At 38.1% G+C, this 21,535-nt stretch overlaps 3 protein-coding genes across 5 annotated transcripts in view; all 3 read left to right on the top strand.

Annotated features, from left to right (window-relative positions):
- Window positions 1–3,494, top strand: part of LOC135107241 (uncharacterized) — a gene marked incomplete at its 5' end in the record, with an annotated part of 51,811 nt that extends 48,317 nt beyond the window's left edge. Inside the window, 1 exon segment of the mRNA XM_064016901.1 lies at window positions 208–3,494. Coding sequence (XP_063872971.1) covers window positions 208–378 — 171 coding nt within the window.
- A 5,371-nt stretch (window positions 3,495–8,865) lies between these two features.
- Window positions 8,866–15,282, top strand: LOC135107467 (uncharacterized). Of its 3 annotated transcripts, none has more exons than XM_064017351.1 (7): window positions 8,866–9,413; window positions 9,446–9,510; window positions 9,942–10,020; window positions 10,889–10,943; window positions 11,169–11,290; window positions 13,801–13,995; window positions 14,550–15,282. In XM_064017351.1, exons 3-7 carry the CDS (start codon window positions 9,943–9,945, stop codon window positions 14,610–14,612), a joined length of 513 nt encoding a protein of 170 aa, XP_063873421.1. In that variant the 5' UTR covers window positions 8,866–9,413; window positions 9,446–9,510; window position 9,942; the 3' UTR covers window positions 14,613–15,282. The 3 variants fall into 3 exon arrangements, with proteins under 3 accessions (XP_063873421.1, XP_063873422.1, XP_063873423.1); XM_064017352.1 differs by having other exon boundaries at window positions 9,454–9,510; XM_064017353.1 differs by having other exon boundaries at window positions 8,873–8,899; window positions 9,010–9,510.
- Window positions 15,283–21,169: 5,887 nt separating this feature from the next.
- Window positions 21,170–21,535, top strand: part of LOC135107468 (uncharacterized) — a 2,308-nt gene continuing 1,942 nt past the window's right edge. Inside the window, exons 1-2 of the mRNA XM_064017354.1 lie at window positions 21,170–21,321; window positions 21,427–21,534. Coding sequence (XP_063873424.1) covers window positions 21,238–21,321; window positions 21,427–21,534 — 192 coding nt within the window. The 5' untranslated portion in view covers window positions 21,170–21,237. The remainder of the gene's footprint in view (window positions 21,322–21,426; window position 21,535) is intronic.

The raw sequence follows: 21,535 nt of genomic DNA on the forward strand, positions 1-21,535 counted from the left end.
TAAGGATTAGATGGATGTAGTAGTTAACAGTAGAACTAATAACTTACTAACCTTTAATACTAACATCTCGGTGACATTATTGTGCGTTGAAGGTCACACACACACACACACACACACACACACACCACGGTTTCAATTTCAAGTGACAGATGCACAACACATCATTTAAATACACCTAATTTACTTATTTCTATACGAACATAACAGAGCGGAGACTTTCCCCTGACGGAGCGCGTGTACCTCATGGCCTTCGCGAATTTCCTGTTGGGGAAGACGCCACACGGGCCGGGCAAATACATCTTCGGTGGGTTCAAGGACAGCGAGGTGGGGCAGTTCCAGATCGACTACTCCTGCCTTCTGGATCCCAAGGAAGACTAAAAACACGCCACAATTTTACAGGAAACTCTTCTAAACGTCCTTCACTCCGTAGTCTCCAGTCCCTGCCTTCCTCGCGTCACCTTCAGCAGTCTCTCTCCCCGTTTTCTTTAGCGTGTGAGGGACTTGTGTGTCGCCCTCCTGTTAAATGGAAGGGAGGAAGGCGTCGGGGAGACTTATCGTTAGTGAGAGTTCAATGTCCATCGGGGTGGTTTGTGAGATCCTTTTTTTCACATCTTTCCTCTCCCGGTGATGGAGTGAATCTGTGTCACCATTTGCTCGCTCTGTCGTGTTATTTTTTTTTTTTTCTCATCTTTTGGCAGAAGCGTAATCATGTTGTCATTTCATCACCATTGTAAAGTGGAATGAGTATTTTTTTTTTTTCTCTCTTTCTCTCTTTCTCTCTCCCTTCCTCCCTCACGCATCAAGCTGTTTTTATTACTGGTATTATTTGCTGTGTGCTCCATTATCGAAGCAGCGACCATGAGCGATTGGTTGGTCACGTGATGTAATATTCATGTGCAGCAAATGGTGTAAAAAAAATAAATAAAGAGTGGTTGTAAAAGATAAAGTAGAATAAATAAGGGGCCAAAACACACACACACACACACACACACACACACACGCACACGCACACACACACACACACACATACACACACACACACACACACACACACTTCAACCACGACACTCAGCACCACCACCGTCAACAACACAACTTTGCACAACACTGTCGACAAACAAGCGACCACTATACAAACTTTAGAGGAACTTCTGTGCATAATGATGGACGCATAATACATAATGTAGTGGCTCCACCAGCTTCTCAATAGTCACGTGTCACCTCATCGTCTGTCATTTCATCAACCATATCGCGGAAGGAGACAGAATTTTTCATTAATTTTCGCATCGTGTCCTTCAGGCGACGGTAAGGCAAGGAAATTTACTACATACAAGCAACATTACTTACCTGATCGAACAAATGGCTAAGGAAATAAACATGTGGAGACTAGATGCAGAAAGAGTTTGTCATTAATTTCCGCATCATGTCCCTGGGGCGATGATAAGGCGAGACAAAAAACTTATTTATTACATGCATGCAAAATAAACATTATAACCAAATAGAAAAAAAAATTAAGAACAGAGACAATTAGAGACTAGATCACCATACTCGTAAAAGTCGAAATTCTTGCGAGTGAACACAAAGAAAGGCGAGGAAAGCTAACATGTTACATACACGCAAAATAAATGAGACGACCAAGTAAATAGATGAGAAAAGAAATCAAGAACGGAAACAAGTAGAGACTGTGTATACTCGTAAACATCAAAAAAAAAAAAAAAAAAATCCTACGAGTAAACAGAAAAAAAGGCGAGGTAACATATGGCATACAAACAAAATAAACGAGACGATCAAACAGACAGACAGACAAGGAAAGAAATAAGAAGGAACAGGGATATGTCGTGACGCGCGTACTCGTAAACGTAAAAAAATAATTCCTTACGGGTGATGCAGCAACAGAAAGAGGTCACGTTTACTGCGCGACAGGGAACTTATTGTACCTAATTCATTGTGGTTAATGAGACATGTTGTAATAACGGTGCAGTGCCGGAAGTCGTGGGAGTGTCACCTCGAGTACGAGACAGACCCGTCAAGTGTATCGCACAGACCCGTCAAGTGTATCGCATCCTCTTACCGCCTCCTTGACCTCCCCCCCATAATATTTTCTCTCTCTCTCTCTCTCTCTCTCTCTCTCTCTCTCTCTCTCTCTCTCTCTCTCTCTCTCAAGATGTTCACTCAGCGTAGGAATTCAGTGTGAAAGTGAAAAAGAATTTTAGTTTTGCAAAGCAAAGGACTCAGGAGGGAGCGCTAAAATTTATTCATCTGGAATTGCACGTTATGGAGTAAGTTTAAGTAGGAAATTATGTAAAATAAATTAATAGAACATGGATCCATTAAGGAATTATATTTTTACCGGCAGCATTAACTCCTTTATTTTCAACATTAGCATAAAATATGGAAAGCGGTAAGCTGCCCGAAGGCTGTGGTGAGATAAAAGTGTAAAATTTAATAATTACGTAAATACTGAACACCTACGGCAAACTGAAACAAAATAGAGTGCAGTGAAATACGTAGAAGCATCCTATTTTTATTTTAATTACAACTAATGAGAGATTAGATTCACAGTGATGTAATTTTACTGAAGCATATAGTAAGAATTAATAATGAAAGGTTAAGTTACGTGTATTTAAATTCAAGCTGTATCTCTATGCTTCACTTTTGAGCCCTGAGAGAAAAAAAAATTATATTATACCTATACAGTATGTTTATTCTTCACCTTTACATATACTTCATCTTTGACCACGGCAAAAATAAAGAAAAAATTTATAATCTATGTTTGCTTTACACATCTCCACTTCATCTTTGAACATTACAAGAACAATTATATGGCACGCATTTGTCTACAACCTCTGTATTTCATCTCTAAGCATCCCCAACATACGTCCTTCATGAGATTTAAAACACATTATGGATTGGACCAACCTTCACTCCTCATATCCAACACCCTGCACTGCTCCCTGTTCTAGCCTACTCGTCATCCCTACTGCCACCCATCACCTCTCAGCATCCACCTATCACCAGCATTCACCTTCACTCTTTATCACTTCATATGACCCTCCCATCACCATCCATCGCAACACATACGGTGAAATGACGGGTATATGTGTTACGGATTGCATGTAGTGGTAGTAGTAGTAGTAGTAGTAGTAGTAGTAGTAGTAGTAACAGTAGTAGTAGTAAACATTTGATAGTAGTTATGGATAATGATAGGTTGTAGTAGTGATAGTAGTAGTAGTAGTAGTAGTAGTAGTAGTAGCAATAATAATAATAATAATAATAATAATAATAATAATAATAATAATAATAATAATAATAATAATAAGGAAAATCTGGAAAGGAAATTAGCTCGCTTCATTGTTTCGGTATCTGTTGTCACAATGTTTATCTGCTTGTCTGACTGTCCTTTTGGCTGGTTTATAAGCCTCTCTCTCTCTCTCTCTCTCTCTCTCTCTCTCTCTCTCTCTCTCTCTCTCTCTCTCTCTCTCTCTCTCTCTCTCTGACCACCCTTCCCCCTTAGAATGAAAGTGCGTTTTTCACTCAGTAAATACGCATGTACACACGAATACACACACACACACACACACACACACACACACACACACACACACACACACACACACACACACACACACACACACACACATCGTGCTTTCCTCGCTTTCCATATATACATACATACATACATACATACAGAGAGAGAGAGAGAGAGAGAGAGAGAGAGAGAGAGAGAGAGAGAGAGAGAGAGAGAGAGAGAGAGAGAGAGAGAAGAGAAAGAGAGAAAGAGAGAGAAAATCTATATCCACATTTTCTTTCATTGTTTAGTGCTACAGAGAAAAAGTTATGAATTTTTGTTGATTTTTATTATCAATCTAATTCTTTATTCTTGTTTTTTACTTTATTATTATTATTGTTATTATCGTTATTATTATTATTATTATTATTATTATTATTATTATTATTATTATTATTATTATTATCATTATTATTATTATTATTATTATTATTATTAGATGTTACTGAGATAACTATTAAGACATATTTCTTTATATTATCATTATTAACAATATAATTATCTTCATTCTCATCACCACCATCACCACTGCCACCGCCACCACCATCATCACCATTATCATGTTATTCTTATATCGAAGACAGAATATGTGTAATTTTCTCCCTCTTCTACCTGGTTGTATAGCGCTCGTGGAAAAGAAAAGTTAAAGCGACTCCTTTCCATTGCTTAAAAACGTGCTGTAGTAATAAAGTCCCCCCCAGCTCCCTCCGCACGCCCTTTAAAATGTCCAACCAACAATATGCTATCTACCTTCTTTTCCTCTTCTTCTCCTCCTGTAATGTTCCTTCCTCCATTGCTACCTTTCCTCCTGACGTGCCCCTTCTTCCATCCTTCCATCATTTCGTTCTGACATTCGCTACACACCGGGGAGATTGCATTTGTGCCACGAAGCATCAGGTGTCAAGAGGTAGCTTTATATTCCGCCTAAAAAGATCACCTGCCCGTTAAAGGAGTCAGGAATGTACCGCTTTAGTTGAAAAGGTTGACGCGCAGTGATTCTGAGGCACGTTTTATAAATGTAGAAAGAGAAGGAAACTGGAAATACTCTTAATTTATAGAATTGCAAAAATAAAGTTGTATTTTAGATGCACAGCTTAGTAAGGGTGAAAGTGTACTAGAAGTTATTTATTATTCTGTACACAAGGAGAAAGGCCCAGCTAAGGTAAGACCCGCTAATTGTCTCTGTAATGACTGAATTCGTTATAGTGCAGTAAGAAATGGCTAATAGAGAGAGAGAGAGAGAGAGAGAGAGAGAGAGAGAGAGAGAGAGAGAGAGAGAGAGTGTGTGTGTGTGTGTGTGTGTGTGTGTGTGTGTGTAGATCGTTGTTCAGTGTAATGAGGCAAGGAAAAGTTATCTAAGTTCTTTCGTATAGCTTGGGGAAGTGGGGAAATATGTGTTCGAGTGCGTGCAGTGATTAACTTTGCTGTAGAGTAACAAAGAAAGTGTTTGAGGGGAATACAATAGATTGCTGTTCAAGCTGCTTAGATTTTTTTTCTTTGCAGCTTGAGAATGGGAGAATGGAATGGTTGAGTGGGCGTGCAATGATTTAATAGAATGTAGTGCAGCTAAGTTAGTATATCTGTATGTGAATTCTATATATTCAGCTTTTTTTTTTTTTATACAACTAAAATGAGAATCCGGGTTGTAACTTTTGTACATATAATTTTCTTATGCACTGTGGGTTTGTGTTTTATTGCTAAGTGTCCTGAGTTCAAGTTGCTGTTTTATTGTAGTAGCTCTTTCATTGTATTTTTCTTGTATTGTCAACTTTACGCAATGAAGTGGCACGTGTATACTGCCTCATAGATCCCTTGCCAGCGGTCTTTCGGAAGCTCACTTAGACCAGAATGTGTATACCGCCTACTGTGGGAAGAGTCATTGCGTGTCCATGTATATATCGCCCCCTCTTACCTCGCCAGCATAGTATCTGACCGTCATCACTCTCCTCACAATTATTCAACTTTCACTCTCTTCTCTCTTTCACTCCGCCACCTCGTTACTTCTCTCCCCCTCACTCACCCACTCACTTCATTCTCACCTGTGATTCAATTTTCACATGGTCTTGCCTCGCAGTCGATTTCTTTTATTCATATTTCCCACTTCAGTTACACCTGTTCTCGTGCTGTTTTTCCTCTTTTCACCCTACTTTTTTTTACTCCTCGAAAACTCTTTCTTCATTCATTTTCTTTCATATTTATACTCTCTCTCTCTCTCTCTCTCTCTCTCTCTCTCTCTCTCTCTCTCTCTCTCTCTCTCTCTCTCTCTCTCTCTCTCTCTCTCTCTCTCTCTCTCTCCCCGTGTCCTGTATTTCATCTCTCTTTTCTTCCTCTTCACATTTTCATCCCAGCTTTAGAAAATGACATGACCTTGTTAGATACGATAAGCGTGAATATATCTCTTCATCTGCCTTTATTAAAGTTCCACGCGTTTTCCGGGAAGGCTTGTCTGCATTCTTTTCACTTTTTTTCTTTTATTATTATTATCTTATTTTATTTTATTTTACTTTTTACAATTATCTGTTCCCAGAAACACAATAGGAATAAGGGTGACTTAAGAGGATTACCTTTACTTGTATGGTAGCGTAAATCTGGTCAAAGATTTTATAACACAAGTGAAAAAAAATGCTGATGAATAAAAAGCAGAATCAAGAAGGCCAGAAATTTTATAACACGCTGGGGAAAAATTGTTAGATAAAAACCCAGATTTAAACAAGTGAGAGCCTCATTTTGCTCCATTCATCTGGTATTGTCTGGATGCTGCCCTGAAGTAAAATGCATGTTAAGAATGTCAATGCATAGATAACGTCCATGTATAAAGAGAAGCAGACCGTGTCCAAATCGACGGCAGGAGGCACAAACGTATTCTGAATGTAAATCGAAAAGCGGCAATATTTTCTTAAACTCTGGAATAACTTGGTTGTGTCTGCAGCCCAAACTCTCTTCCGGCACTGCAACCAGGAAGCACCAAGGCCCAGCGAGGTGGCACTGTTGTATCCCGAGTTCATAAAAACTGCGGCTCACGTCCGGAATACAATGACGTTGAAAACTGCATTTGTCGAATAGATATTAGTACATTATTCTGAACTTTCAAGGCGGACAACAGGAAAGAGCGGTACTGTACATATTGGAATGATGTGTTTTTCACCTCCGCTTCGTATTCCTTCCCTTTCCCCATTCATTCCATGCCCCCTCCATTCCTCTGCCCCCTATTCTCTCCCTTCCTTCTTCCTGCTCTCCACTTTCCACTGCCATAATGATCTTTCAAGACGGACAACAGAAAGGGAGGATGTTATATATACCGGAATGATGTCTTCTTTATCTCAACCTCTTTATTCCTTCTCTCCTCTGCATCTCATTCCTCCTCCTTTTCTCTCTCTCTTCCTCATTCCTTCTCTTTCCTTTCCACGACTTTCTGCCCTCTCTCTCCATCCCTCTTCAGCCCATTCCTCCTCCTTTTCTCTCTCCCTCTGTTTCATCTCTCTTCTCTCTACTTCCCAGTCTCCTTCCCTCCCTCTCCCTTCCCTTTCATCCCATTCCTCCGCATAGTAATCTCTCATCCTTCATGCTCTCTACTTCCTTCTGCCTCCCGTCTTTCCTCTTTCTCCCCCTTCAACCCATTCTTCCTCCTAGTATTCACTCTTCCTCCTGCCTACTTCTCACCACCTCCTTCCTTTCCCATTCCCTCCCTATCATGTTGCTCACGCGTGAAAGGTTCCAGACACGCTGTGAACCGCCGCCGTCTCGCCCACTGCAGCTCCATCCTGTGTAGCTCTGTTGTACAAAGTGTATCGCTGAATTCAGACATGTAGCTTATATCTTGTTTACTTCTCATCTAAGGAATATGTGGCCAAATGATTCACACACACACACACACACACACACACACACACACACACACACACACACACACACACACACACACACACACACACACACACACACACACACACACACACATACACACACTTACTTTACAGTACATAAACATAATTGCATATAATATACATGGATTTCTGTCAGTGTTGTCATACATACATACACTCACTCGCTTGTATTGAATCTTTTTTGTCATGTTTCAAATATGTATGAGTACGGAGAAAAGATATGCGTTACCATTTGTTCTCTGTTATAGTGTTACTCGTTGTTTTGGGAATTCCTTCATCCTCATCGGCTTGTGAGTGCATTTGACCGGTCACATTGCGTTGCCCAGTGCTCGAGGCTCCAGGGTCTGCCTTACGTATCATCGTATGCCTTCTGAAATACATTGTTTTATTCTGTTTCCTTCACAACCTTATATATATATATACTAATGATGTAGCTGTTAAGTCTCTGTGCAAATAAGGAAAAAAAAAAGAAATATTGTCATAAAACTCTTTCTCAATGAATAAAGACTTTGAATCTAAATAAGCTCTGTTCATTCCTCAGCTGAATATTGTTAAGTGAGTTAGCGTTTACTTGCTGTTAAGCGTGGAAGTTGAGAAGTATTATGATTATTGCTGCTGCTGCCGCTGCTGCTGCTGCTGTTGTTACTCCTGCTGATAACGGTAGTAATACTATTATTATTATTATTATTATTATTATTATTATTATTATTATTATTATTATTATCATTATTATTATCATTATTATTATTATTATTATTATTATTATTATTATTATTATTATTATTATTATTATTATTATTATTATTATTATCATTATCATCATCATTATAACAGTAGTAGTAGTAGTAGTAGTAGTGGCAACATCAAAGGCAATAATACTAATGCCAGCAGCAGCATTAATAGCAACAGCATTAGCAGTAGTGGCAGCAGTAACAGCAACAACATTAGCAGCAATAGTACTAGTAGTAGTAGTAGTAGTAGTAGTAGTAGTAGTAGTAGTTGTTGTTGTTGTTGTTGTTATTGTTTTTGTTGTTGTTGTTGTTGTGGTGGTGGTGATGGTGGTGGTGGTGGTAGTGGTGGTGTTCGTGGTGGCGGTGACTGTAGTGGCAGTTGCAGCAGCAACAGTAACAAAAGTAGTTAACAAGAGTAGCAGCAGGAAACAAATGCAGCTGTAACCGCCACTAGTGTACCAGCGTGGGAGTAAACACAGATTACAGATCCAATTACTGCAGTGTTTGCATGGAGATAGGATGAAACTGCGCCCTTAAAATGATACTCCTGTATGTCCCAATTTTGCCTGGGGACGGCGAGGCGCAGTTTTGTCGCCGCCAGTAAATTAAGGTTGAGAATAGACCAGAGAGATTATTCTTATCGGGCAGCGTGACTGATAAGACGTTGAAGGGTCTTAATGGAGCAGACAGACGACAGAGCTGTGCGTTGGGGAGAGGTTCGCTGTTGTTAGGGAAGAAAGAACTGAAGTTTTATATAGTCTCTAGTGTATGTACAGTCACGAATAGTAACCGAATAACATATTGTTCCTTATTCCTCTTTATTTAGCGTCTTCCGTCGATCTGAAGTTCTATGATCTGCCGAAATCTACCAACTGTCACATCAGGGCAAAACGCAGTGGAAGGGAGTGTAGCATGTTATTTGCCTTTAATTGACTCCTGACCATTGCTATACGAACCAAAGCAAAGAGAAGTGATACTGAGCTGCACTTATAAATGAGGAAATACAGTGTGTGCCTGCAGGTGATATTGCAAGGATCAAAACAGTCCACCACAAGCTGCAAAGACAGTGTGCACCAGTGAGCAAACAAGATATAAGGAAATCAAGACCAAAAATCTAAACTTGAATACATGAGAGATAATTAATAGGGATATACTGAATAACTGGCAATCTGGAACGCGAATGCGAATAAGATATGACTGAAGTGTAAGCGATATCTCTGCAGTGGATTAACACACACACACACACACACACACACACACACACACACACACACACACACACACACACACACACACACACTTCATCATCATCACCACTAAACGCAAGGTAAGCAAGTCGTTCCACTTTTCTTACCTATCCTGTGTGGTTGATAAGATCTCTGCTTACTCCATGAGTGCTTTTATCAGTAGCTTGGACAAGCAAACTTAGATAAGTCAACACTGTCATCACTACTACTACTACTACTACTAATACTAATGCTGCTGCGCTGACACACACTGACACACACACACACACACGCACACACACACACACACACACACACACACACACACACACACACACACACACACACACACACACACACACACACACACACACACACACACACACACACACATTAGTAAATATAATTAAGTTTGCTTGAAAAAAAATAAAGATGAAAGCTTAGTGCGCGTGGGTACGAGAGTGCATATCTGTGTGTGTCTAGCCACGTATGCATCCTATACACATACATATAACCTACTTATCGTCTGCAGGATGCGTCCCTCGTGCTCATGCAACTGCAGCTCTCTGTCCCTCAGGGTAGGGGTGCTCGTCATCGCGGTCGTTGAACTAGTAAGTGTTTCCTTCTATCCGTGAACTTGCTACGCGTTTGAAGTCTTTTTTTATGTTTATTTATTGTTTCATTCTTTTCACATTTCTTAATTTTCTTTTTTTTTTATTATTTAAGGGGAATTGAACTAATAAGTGCTTCCTTCTATATCTGTACTTGCCTTTTTTTTTTACTTTTAATATTTGGTGGCTTTTTTGTTTTTGTTTTTTTGTGTTTTTCTGCCTTTCTTATCTAATTTTTCCTTATTATTCAAGAGTTACTGAGCTAGTAAATGTTTCATTTTTATCTTTGTACCTGCCTGCTTACATTTTTCTACTTTTATTGTTTGTTTACTTTCTGGTTTTCCTTTTTATTTTGGAATTTTTACTTTTAACTTTTTTTTTTTTTTTTATTTAACGGGGGGTTAACAAGGATCGAAAAAAAAAAGAAAACTATGGAAAAGATCTGGTTCATTACCACATATATATATATATATATATATATATATATATATATATATATATATATATATATATATATATATATATATATATATATATATATATATATATATATATATATATATATATATATATATATATATATATATATATATATTCACTGGGAAAATTTTTAATTTTGTTTTATCAGTATGGTTAGTAACTACCGTGTACTTTTTTCATGTTGTATAATACCACAAATGTTTATGAAAGGTGACGTAGTTGTATCCTTTCTAGTTGCTATAAATTTAATGAATAAGTCTACAGCCACTTTTCCCTATTCTTTTCTTTTTTCTTTTTATTGGTTTAAGCAATATTCTAGTACGAGTTACCAGCTAAAAATAACACCACGATGTCTGGCAAATACCTTTACTCCACTGTTCTCCCACAGGCGTATGACATCTTTGGTTTTGGCTTCACCACCTGGCGAGTAGTTCAGACCTCATGTGAGTGAAGCTGTGACTGAGGGAAGTAAAAACTGAGCATCTGTAAAGCTCTGCCATGTTACCTACTACTGTATCGTATCGTAAATAGCACTACTAATAACCAATTGACAATCAAACTCATTAACCAAATAATTACATCTTTACATTGTTAATTGGAAAATGTTGTGCAATGATAGAAGGAAAAGCAGCCATGACGTATGAATGTATCCTTTCTTCCTGCCGCAGACGAGTATGACGCCATGGGGGAGCAGCGGCAGCCCAAGGACATTGTGCTGGTGACAGTCGCAGTGGTCGGAAGCACCATTGACCTGCTGTTCTCAGTGATGCTCATCCACGGCGTCATCAAGGTGATTTCTGGTTTCTCTTCCACTCATATGCCGCCTTTAATCTTTCAGCACTTCAAGGAGAGATTTTATTGAGTTATCCATTATATTAGATAATATACGCATTTCAAAGTAAAACTATATTTAACTGAAAAGATCAATCCAAATCAATCTAGCTTCTGTAGGACACAAAAAGCATGCAAACAGTGTTATCTGTGTATTTATGTATCAATTTATATGGATCATTTCTTCATTTTTTATAAAATTTTCAAAACAGACAACATTTACTCTCAACAAACATTGTCAGAGCTTGGTTTTCTTTATGTAAGAGGGCACCGGCCAAGAACAAAAACAAAATGCAGAAGAAAAAGTCCCCTAAAAGAAGTCAGAAACGTTTATCGAATACTGAAGGATAAGCCTCTTGAAACCTCCTTGAAATAATTCAAATCATAGGAAAGAGAAAATACAGAAGCAGACTGGGAGTTCCAGAGTTTACCAGAAAAATGGATGAATGATTGAGAATACTGGTTAACACTTGCATCAGTGTTGACAGAATAGGGTTGAAAGAAAGTAGAAAAGCTTGTGCAGCGAGGCCGAGGGAGGAGGGAAGGCCTGCAGCTAGCAAGATCAGAAGAGCAGCAAGAGTGAAAATAGCGATAGAAGACAGCAAGAGGTTCAACAATGTGGCGATGAGAGAGAAGCTGAAGATAGTCATTTAGGGGAAATTAGTTGATAAGATGAACAGCTTTTGATTCCATCCTAGCTAAAGAACGGTATGAATGGAACAGTAGTTTTAGTCAGAGATGAAATGTGAAGCTTCAAGTTCAGATTATTAATAAAGGACAGACCGAGGATGGTCAATGTTGAAAGGGACAGCTGAGTGTCATTGAAGAAGAGGGGATAGTTATGTGGAAGGTTGTTTCGAGTTGAAAGATGGAGGAATTTTGTTTTTGAGGCACTGAACAATACTAAGTTTGTTCTGCCCTAAACTGAAATTTTAGAGAGAGATCTGAACTTAGGCGTTCTGCTACGTCTCTGCGTGGCTTGTTTAATTTCTGAAGAGTTGGATGTCTATGAAAAGACGAGGAAAAGTGCAGGGTGGTATCATCAGCGTAAGAGTGGATAGGATAAGAAGTTTGGCCTAGATGATCATTGATAAATTAGGGAGAGAGTGAGTGACAGGACAGAGCCCTGAGGAACACCACTCTTAATAGACTTAGGAGAAGAACAGTGACCGTCTACCACAGCAGCAATAGAACGGTTAGAAAGGAAACGTGAGATGAAATTACAGATAGAAGGATAGAAGACATAGGAGGGTAGTTTGGAAATCAAAACTTTGTGCCAGACTCTATTAATGTTTTTTTTTTTTTAATGTGTCTAAGGCAACAGCAAATGTTTCAACAAAATCTCTAATAGATGATAAGCAAGATTCAGTAAGGAAAACCGGAAGATCACCAGTAGAGTGGCCACGACAGAGCCCATACAGACGACCCATACTTGTCTCGTCGTTATCTCATCCTTGTATTTCTATCCTATAGTACGCAAATTAGGGAGACGTTGCCACTCTTTATCTAATAATCTGGGGTGGGCAAATCTCGTTAGCTAGACTCTTTGCATCAGTGTAAGTTTTTATAATGAAAAGAGTCAGACATATTAACTTCGATGAAAAACTTTTGTCGTTTTAAGTGTGTAATACTTCTTTTCCTTTCACTATGTTGTCTGCGGTGAATATTTAATTTCTTGGACTGGTATTTCTCGTTAGACAGTTTAAATTAGAAATCAGCAGGACACAAAGGAACTGCGTCTCCATCATAAAGAAGAAAAAAACATTAGATCTATTTGCACACTCGGTCACAATGAAGAAAACCCACGAAAGCACAGAACCAAAATTGAGAATCAGGAAATAAAAGGAATACGAGTAGTAAATCTGCAGTGAACTGGGGTAGGTCTTCTACCAGCACTCAATCTTCAATGTGGCTTCACAGACTACTGTTGTTTTCTTTGTTTATGAGACACCATGGTGACGGAAAACACCATCATTCATTATTGTAACACTAACATGGATAATCACTACAGTTCATAGCTTGCTCATGTCTGTCATCGTTGTCGCGTATCTGGCGTGTTTTGCAACCATTCTGGATTTCGGTTAAAAATATGAATTATCTTGTTAATTAGTTTGCTCCTGAAATTTCACTTAAATCCCGATAGCATATTCATTTCTATATAACTATTACGGATCTTCTAGCCTTTTTCCTACCACATTATAATTTAATACGATATATCAAATGTATAATGTTAATAATTATTTCCTTTTCTTTTCAAATGCGTATCTGCGTTCTAGTCATTTACATTTATGTTTACGTTTAGGTTGTCCCAAAAGGCTTAGTATTGATTTGTCTATCGACCAATACACCATTATCATTTTTCTCGTGTAATGACAACCATATTAATGTGCTGAAAGTGTTTAGCGTATCACTATCATTAACTTCCTTTTTTTTCTTTTTTTTTCTTTTTTTTTTTCTGGTCACATGCAGGAGAATGTGATGCAGGTAATGGCGTGGTGGTGGTGGTCCCTGTCCCTGCGGATGCTTCTCATACTGAAGATCATCTGGGTGCTGGTGTATGACATCAAGAACAACCAACCCGTAGGAGTGGCCATCGTTGTTCTCACCTTCATCATGACCATCTCAATTCTCGTCCTTGTGGTGGTCAGGACCTATGCTAATTATGTGAGTCATGTAGTCATTAGGGAGCTTTAAGTGAAGATTAGACAGATTTATGGACGGGGATGATAGGTGGAAATAGGTAGGTATATTTCATACAGGGACTGCCACGTGTAGGACTGATGGCTTTTTGCAGCTTCCGTTATTTCTTATGTTCTTGTGTGTGTGTGTGTGTGTGTGTGTGTGTGTGTGTGTGTGTGTGTGTGTGTGTGTGTGTGTATTATATGACTGCATGATAAAGTATCCTGAGTCACCATAAATCTGACCATCTTGTATTGGCTGTAATATGACATGATATCGAATATAATAATCCTGTGTAATTAGCTCAGTGGTAGGTTGATTCTCTCTCTCTCTCTCTCTCTCTCTCTCTCTCTCTCTCTCTCTCTCTCTCTCTCTCTCTCTCTCTCTCTCTCTCTCTCTCTCTCTCTCTCTCTCTCTCTCTCTCTCTTACACACACACACACACACACACACTTTAACTCATTCACATGCAAACCTCATTAACATACGTGCTACAGGTATACATAATATTAACTCATCCATCTTATATTTTGTTTCCAGCTGAAGAGAAAGAAGATGCTCGCGTACCTTTCCCTCGATGAACACCAAGATCAGGATGTGTGATTGTGCAGAAGCTCTCAACTTGATTATTCGCAACAACACAATTACAAGAAAGCAAAATAACCTAATTACACCACCCATCATGTCTTTCTATGCATACACACGGGAAAGGTACTAAGCAAAAGCTGAAACAGAAAGTATTCAGTATATCCATGGGCAGTGATAAAGATGTATCATTCTGCAGAAATTTTCTTTGCAATTTCCATTTTAATAACAACAGTTTGAGTGAGTGCCCCACTATATGAACTTCATACAAAAATGTATATAGATTGTGTACATTGGTATAGTAGTATACCTTACACCAATAATGAAGCTCTTTTTATTATGGCATGCTGCCTGAATGTTATTAGTAGCTGCTCGTCTTTTTTGACAAATCATCGCACTGTAACTGTTCTTCTCATACTGAACTTTCCTTCCTGCCTCCTCGTGGTTTTTAAAGTATTCTCATCGTTGGCGTATGACAGTGAATGACAATTTTTCTTTTAACTGGTGGAGTTTTTTTTTCCAGAAAAGGGAAAAAGACAGCAGAATTCGAATCGTGCCGAAGCTTTCACTACACCAACCATCCTTTAGATCTTGACATGTCTGGAGTGGTGCTCTTTACTGAGACCATTTCAATTCGTAACTTACTGACAATTTTAACCAAGTTTTTAAGTAAAATTTCTTTCAGTCACTCATACTTTTATTGCAATATTTGTTGTTTTATATTCTGCGTTTACCTGAAATGAATGGTTATTTGAAAGTTTTTATTTGTGGTATGTGTCTATTTACCAGTAATCAAAGACATTGCGAAATGGGTTGTTTGTGTTTTCAATAAATGTCTTAATCACACACACGCACACACACACACACACACACACACACACACACACACACACACACACACACACACACACACACACACACACACACACACACACACACACACAAACACACGTGAAATGTGCGGGTGTTTTTTGTGCTTAGTACAAATAGTAGTAGTAGTAATAGTAGTAGTAGTAACAGTAGTAGTAGTAGTAATAGTAGTAGTAGTAGTAGTAGTAGTAGTAGTAGTAGTAATAGTAGAAATAGTAGTAGCAGTAGTAGTAGTAGAAGTAGTAGTAGTAGTAGTAGTAGTATTAGTAGTAGTGTTGGGATCGGTGTTTTTGGGCTCACAACCAAAAATATTCTTGTCTGAATCCTGTGCTGGGTTGAGGCAATGGGGGCAGTGTCTCCCATCACGCTGTGGAACCCCTTCAAGTATACGCACTACATCCCACATATGCCAGCATGATCTCCGCACCTGTTTCCATTGATCTGTGTCTCTATCGGCACCAGTCTATTCCAGACCACTCCAGAAAAACTTCTTATATTATTCCTTCATCTACGTAATTATCTATCTCTGCTTTCATCTTTTTTTTTTTTTTTTGTCATAGAGACATCCTCTTTTCATTTTTGTATCCTTAATAAACATTTCCGAGAACACTTTCAGTGACTTTTATAATATAATGTATATAATATAAAATCATTTTTGTTTCTTATTTATCTCAAGACCTACTTTTATGTTTTCTCCTTGCAAATGCAAATTCATCTGATGTGGCATTTGGGTGGATTCATTTCTCGTAACAAGATCATCAGCAATTTAGAGATGATAAGTTTTTCTCTATTTGTCTTAATTCCTATAATTTCCTATTCGCTTTTCTGAAAATATTCCTCTAAGAACGCAATAAACGGTCTAGAAGAAATGATGTCACCTTGTCTGGCACAAAGAGGACAGCGAAGAAAAGACTGACAGCATTCGTCAACATAGTGAAGATGCACAACGTCAGACACTCGGCAGCTGGCCATCAGTTTTAACATGAGTTGGTAGATCTTGGTATATGAAAGATATTTTAGTTATGTGAACATCATTTTTTTTTGCGATTATCTCGAAAAACAAGAATAATTTATCACAATTAAAAGATTAATGATATTTTCTCGCTGCTCTTCTGTAGCCTTATAATGAAATGGCCTGCATACAAATTCATGTCTTGGTGTCCCTTCAGGTTTGTTTCCTGCACCCCCGTGTTTTCTGAGATATTTTGAACTTATGAGATTTCTAATACTTTTTTTTTCCATATTCCGTAAAAGTCATGGCTAGTGAGTTAGGCGTACTGGTTTTGTATCTCTCTCTCTCTCTCTCTCTCTCTCTCTCTCTCTCTCTCTCTCTCTCTCTCTCTCTCTCTCTCTCTCTCTCTCTCTCTCTCTCTCTCTCTCTCTCTCTCTCTCTCTCTCTCTCTCTCTCTCTCTCTCTCTCTCTCTCTCTCTCTCTCTCTCTCTCTCTCTCTCTCTCTCTCTCTCTCTCTCTCTCTCTCTTGTTATTTATATTTTGTATCTTACTTCCAAATAAAAATGTTCTTTTATTTCATTCAGAAGTTATCAGAAAATCAAAACTAACACACTCAAGTCCACAAACTCTGATTATGGTATAGCTATCAAAGACTCAAGATTTAATATCATTGTTAGTTATGCTACATACAGAAATGAGCTTGATATGTGAAAAGAAAATATAATCACGATGGAATTTACAAAAGAATGAATGTTAAAAATTGCATTGAAAATGCATTGCATTAAAAATCTTTTAAAGGTATGGATTAAAAGTTACATAAAGATTCATTAAAGAAATGGCGCAAAAATTACAGTGATTAAAACAAGTGAGTATGAAATTGTTTTCAAATACATTCATGAAAATAATAAAAATTGAAACTAAGTTCTGTTCATAATGTAACACATGATTTTTTTTCCATTATACCATACATGGTAATAGCTTTATTCAATATTGTTGGTAGGAAATTCAGGTATTTCTAGGAAACTATGATGTCTCAGCGGAGAGTGATTACTTTTTTCTGGTATAAAAAATCGTAAGCCGAAAAACATAATTCATACACGATTTTGGAAGTTAATGAAACAAAACGTCATTTGAATGTATTCTAAAAATTCAAAGCCTTTAATTCTTGAAATTAATGTTGTGTACACACACACACACACACACACACACACACACACACACACACACACACACACACACACACACACACACACACACACACACACACACACACACACACACACACACACACACACACACACATGTAGTGTTATAATCCTTACAAACTTTATACGAATTATTTCTTCTGCATGTTGAGGAGATATTTACATGTGAAGGGCCACAAAATTTTCAAAGAAATAAAATAAAGCATAAGGCTAAAATAAAAGACATATTTCGTGCTAGCTAAATTTATCGACAATGCCTCTCAGTTTAATTCTTGGAAAAGGAATTTATAGAACTTGGAAACGAGTTTGTGACCAATACTAGAAGCTTAAAACCATATACATGCTTGCTTATTTCCAATCATCAGTCACAATAGGTTTCCAGTCATAATATAAAGCCTCTCTTTTGAAAAGCTTCCATTTCGCCTTGTCTTTACAGTTAATCTTTTTTGGAAATAACGATATAAGGAATCTATACAGTTCGTTATCCAATACGATTTTATCAGTCTTATAATCAATCTTCATAAAACAAAGCAGTGTCATCGCCACAGTGCCTCCTGCCCTAAATTCACAACACTGAAGACATCATTCCCCTGTTCCTGTCATATCACCACCATATCTGTACTTCCCAACTCATAATGACTCATTAGATTTCAGATTAGGGGTGAGAGTCGTTATCAGCTAGACAAACGAGGTTAATTGTTCTGGTACATAATTCATGTTCATTAACCTCACTCTCTCGCTCACCCAATCCACGTTTTCCAGTATTGACAAGGTGAAAATACTTAGGAATTACAACTAGTCTTCAAGTTACGATGAAAAGGTCACCCCGCTGAATGTCCAAACGTTATTTTTAGATCCGGCTTTCTCTCTCTCTCTCTCTCTCTCTCTCTCTCTCTCTCTCTCTCTCTCTCTCTCTCTCTCTCTCTCTCTCTCTCTCTCTCTCTCAATATAGATCTTAGAAATAAAAGCAGTACTCTAAAAATACATTATTTGAAGTCTTACGGCAAAATGACCACACAATTTTTTACTATGCACACAACTGCAGGAGCACAGACGTGGTAGACTCCCTGCGTGTGTAAATAATATACGGAGACTACGCATTAAGTTGAAAACCTGGTGTAGTGATTGGTACGTAGGTCCCTTTACCATAAAGTAGTCTAGATAATACTGGTTACCGAGGCAGTCCAAGGAGTGACCGTAGATTAGATACGAGGTCCATTGATCTATGTGCACACAAGCACACACGCACTACAGAGGACTTCCCAGGCGCCTCGTTTTTATGTATTGTTAAAGTGTTTTTTTTTTTTTTTTCTAGAGTGGGCCACTTACTAAATACATCTACTTAAAAATATCTTGTGATAATTGGAAATTTGCTAACACACCACATCTGAAGTTGTTCCTTGAGTAATTTCCAAAAAAGCGTTCATGGTGGCTCTTACACTGATTGGTTTGTAAAGTAAGAAAAAGTAAATTAAAGTTTTGCGATTATATTAGTATTAATACTGTTTTTCCTCCTAATGCTTAAACACGCACACACACACACACACACACACACACACACACACACACACACACACACACACACACACACACACACACACACACACACACACACACACACACGCTTCATTTTTAAAGTGTATGAGTTAATTAGTATTGTTTCTTTCTAATAGCAATACATAAATTTTCCTTGCATCTTTTAGTTATTGCTGTAATTCTTCTGTTGAGCATCCTGATATCTTTCTAAATACGTCTATTTTTTTTTTCTTTCCATATATTTTTAATATTAATTTTCAGACCATACCTGCCCCACACCCAAACACACGCACACACAAAAATCCACTTTCTTCTCTTCTTATCTATGATATATCAAACACTGCTCTCTCCGTTTTCCTTCGAGCACTATGACATTTTTGTTCTGATCCACATATCAGATGATTTAATGTACTTATTGTAAATTTATCTCTTTTGTTATAATAGATTACATTTCATAACATTGATATCTTTGCTAGAAATAATCCAGTCCATCACTATTCTTTTAATTTATTTTTCAAGAACTTGATTTGTACTAATTTTTGCCCTACACAGATACATTTATGATTTTTTTTTATTCCATAAAGTATATGCAATAGTTGAATATAACTCGTTTTTTTCATATTTATAATAAAAACTATTTTCTGGTATTTCTTGTGCAACTGCAAAATTATTCATTCATTTCTATTTCATTATAGCAACACTGTGATCCAATTTTTCGAGGAACTCAACATCTTACAGCATGGTCGATAACATATGATAACGTGTAGGCCTAAGGAACACAGATCTCACACTCTATTGAATATGACCTTTCAAATAAAAGCTCTCACCATCACCACCATCTTTACTACTTTTTTATCACCAATAAAATCAGCATCACCGCAGGATCACTACCACCACCACCACTGTAGCCACTTCTAATACACTATCGTCATATCATCACCACTCCAGATGTCAAGGTCGTGCTTCAGGTTGCAATGAGGTATTTGTGTATTCGTTGACTCTATGTAGCCCTGTACCTCTGTCTATATAATTTTGTGTATTTTTAGTACTATATCTATACACTTAACACTAAACTGAACATCCTCGGTCTGTCCTTTACTTATAATCTGAACTGGAAACTTCACATCTCTCTACCTAAAACAGCTTCTATGAAGTTAGGCGTTCTGAGACGTCTCCGCCAGTTTCCCTCCCCCCGCCAGCTGCTAACTCTGTACAAGGGCCATATCCGTCCAAGTATGGAGTATGCTTCACATGTCTGGGGGGATTGCACTCATAACGCTCTTCTAGACAGGGTGGAATTAAAAGCTTTTCGTCTCACCAACTCCTCTCCTCTAACTGACTGTCTTTAGCCTCTCTCTCTCATCGCCGCAATGTTGCATCTTTAGCTGTCTTCTACCGCTATTTTCATGCTAACTGCTCTTCTGATCTTGCTATCTGCATGCCTCCCTTCCTCCCGCGGCATCGCTGCACATGACTTTCTTCTTTCTCTCACTCCTATTCTGTCCACCTCTCTAATGCAAGAGTTAACAAGTATTCTCAATCATTCATCCCTTTCTCTGGTGAACTCTGGAACAACCTGCCAGCTTCTGTATTTACACCTTCCTATGACTTGAATTCCTTCAAGAGGGAGGTTTCAAGACACTAATCCTTCAATTTATGACTACCGCTTTGGACCCTTTTCTGGGACTGACATCTCAGTGGGGTTTTTTTTATTTTTTATTGGATTTTTGTTGCCTTTGGCCAGTGTCCCTCCTACATAAAAAGAAAAAAAAATTTTATACAATAAGTTTCTGCATTGCCTAAAACGCTCCAGTTTCAGAAAGCTAGCCATTAACATAAAAACTAAATCCTGTATTGTATTATTCGTATATTGGTTATGAAAAAATGTCAAAAGTCAATGTTCTAAATAATGACGGAAGAATGATAAGAAAGAGAAAAAAAAAAGACCAACGTCAAAACCCGCATAACGCCGAATGAAATATGAAAAGAGAATTGTGAGGCGTCACGGAGAAACAAATATGTAAAGAAGTAGGAGGAGTAGAGGAGACCAAGCAAGGGGGGAGATAAAGAGAGCAGTCATATGTTGCTTTGGTCCTCAGTAGTCTGTCAGCTACGAACGAGTGAACATCAATCCCCATGCTTCCCTCAACTTAACTCATCAATGGTGAGTAGCGTATGGTACTCCTCAAGGATCGGGAGTGTTTTTCGTTGCACTTACTATGCTGATCTCAATGCACCTTTATTTTTCTGAAGTAAGTTTCCACTGCAGGCAATCCATATCGCTGCTGCGTCCCGGGCTATGGTGGCGCGCCTTGCCTTGGTTCTCAGAGTCACGTCCCGCTCGTCACACTCCCAGGAACCTCATGAGCACCCAACCG

Source organism: Scylla paramamosain, chromosome 15 (assembly GCF_035594125.1).
Source record: "Scylla paramamosain isolate STU-SP2022 chromosome 15, ASM3559412v1, whole genome shotgun sequence".
NCBI classification, from domain to species: Eukaryota; Metazoa; Arthropoda; class Malacostraca; order Decapoda; family Portunidae; genus Scylla; species Scylla paramamosain.

Bases quoted from the DNA above. Each gene is read 5' to 3' on its own strand.
- LOC135107467 (XM_064017351.1), top strand. From the start codon at position 9,943: ATGCGTCCCTCGTGCTCATGCAACTGCAGCTCTCTGTCCCTCAGGGTA. The intron at 10,021-10,888 runs GTAAGTGTTTCC...GTTCTCCCACAG, and splicing joins TCATCGCGGTCGTTGAACTA to GCGTATGACATCTTTGGTTT. The intron at 10,944-11,168 runs GTGAGTGAAGCT...TTCCTGCCGCAG, and splicing joins GCGAGTAGTTCAGACCTCAT to ACGAGTATGACGCCATGGGG.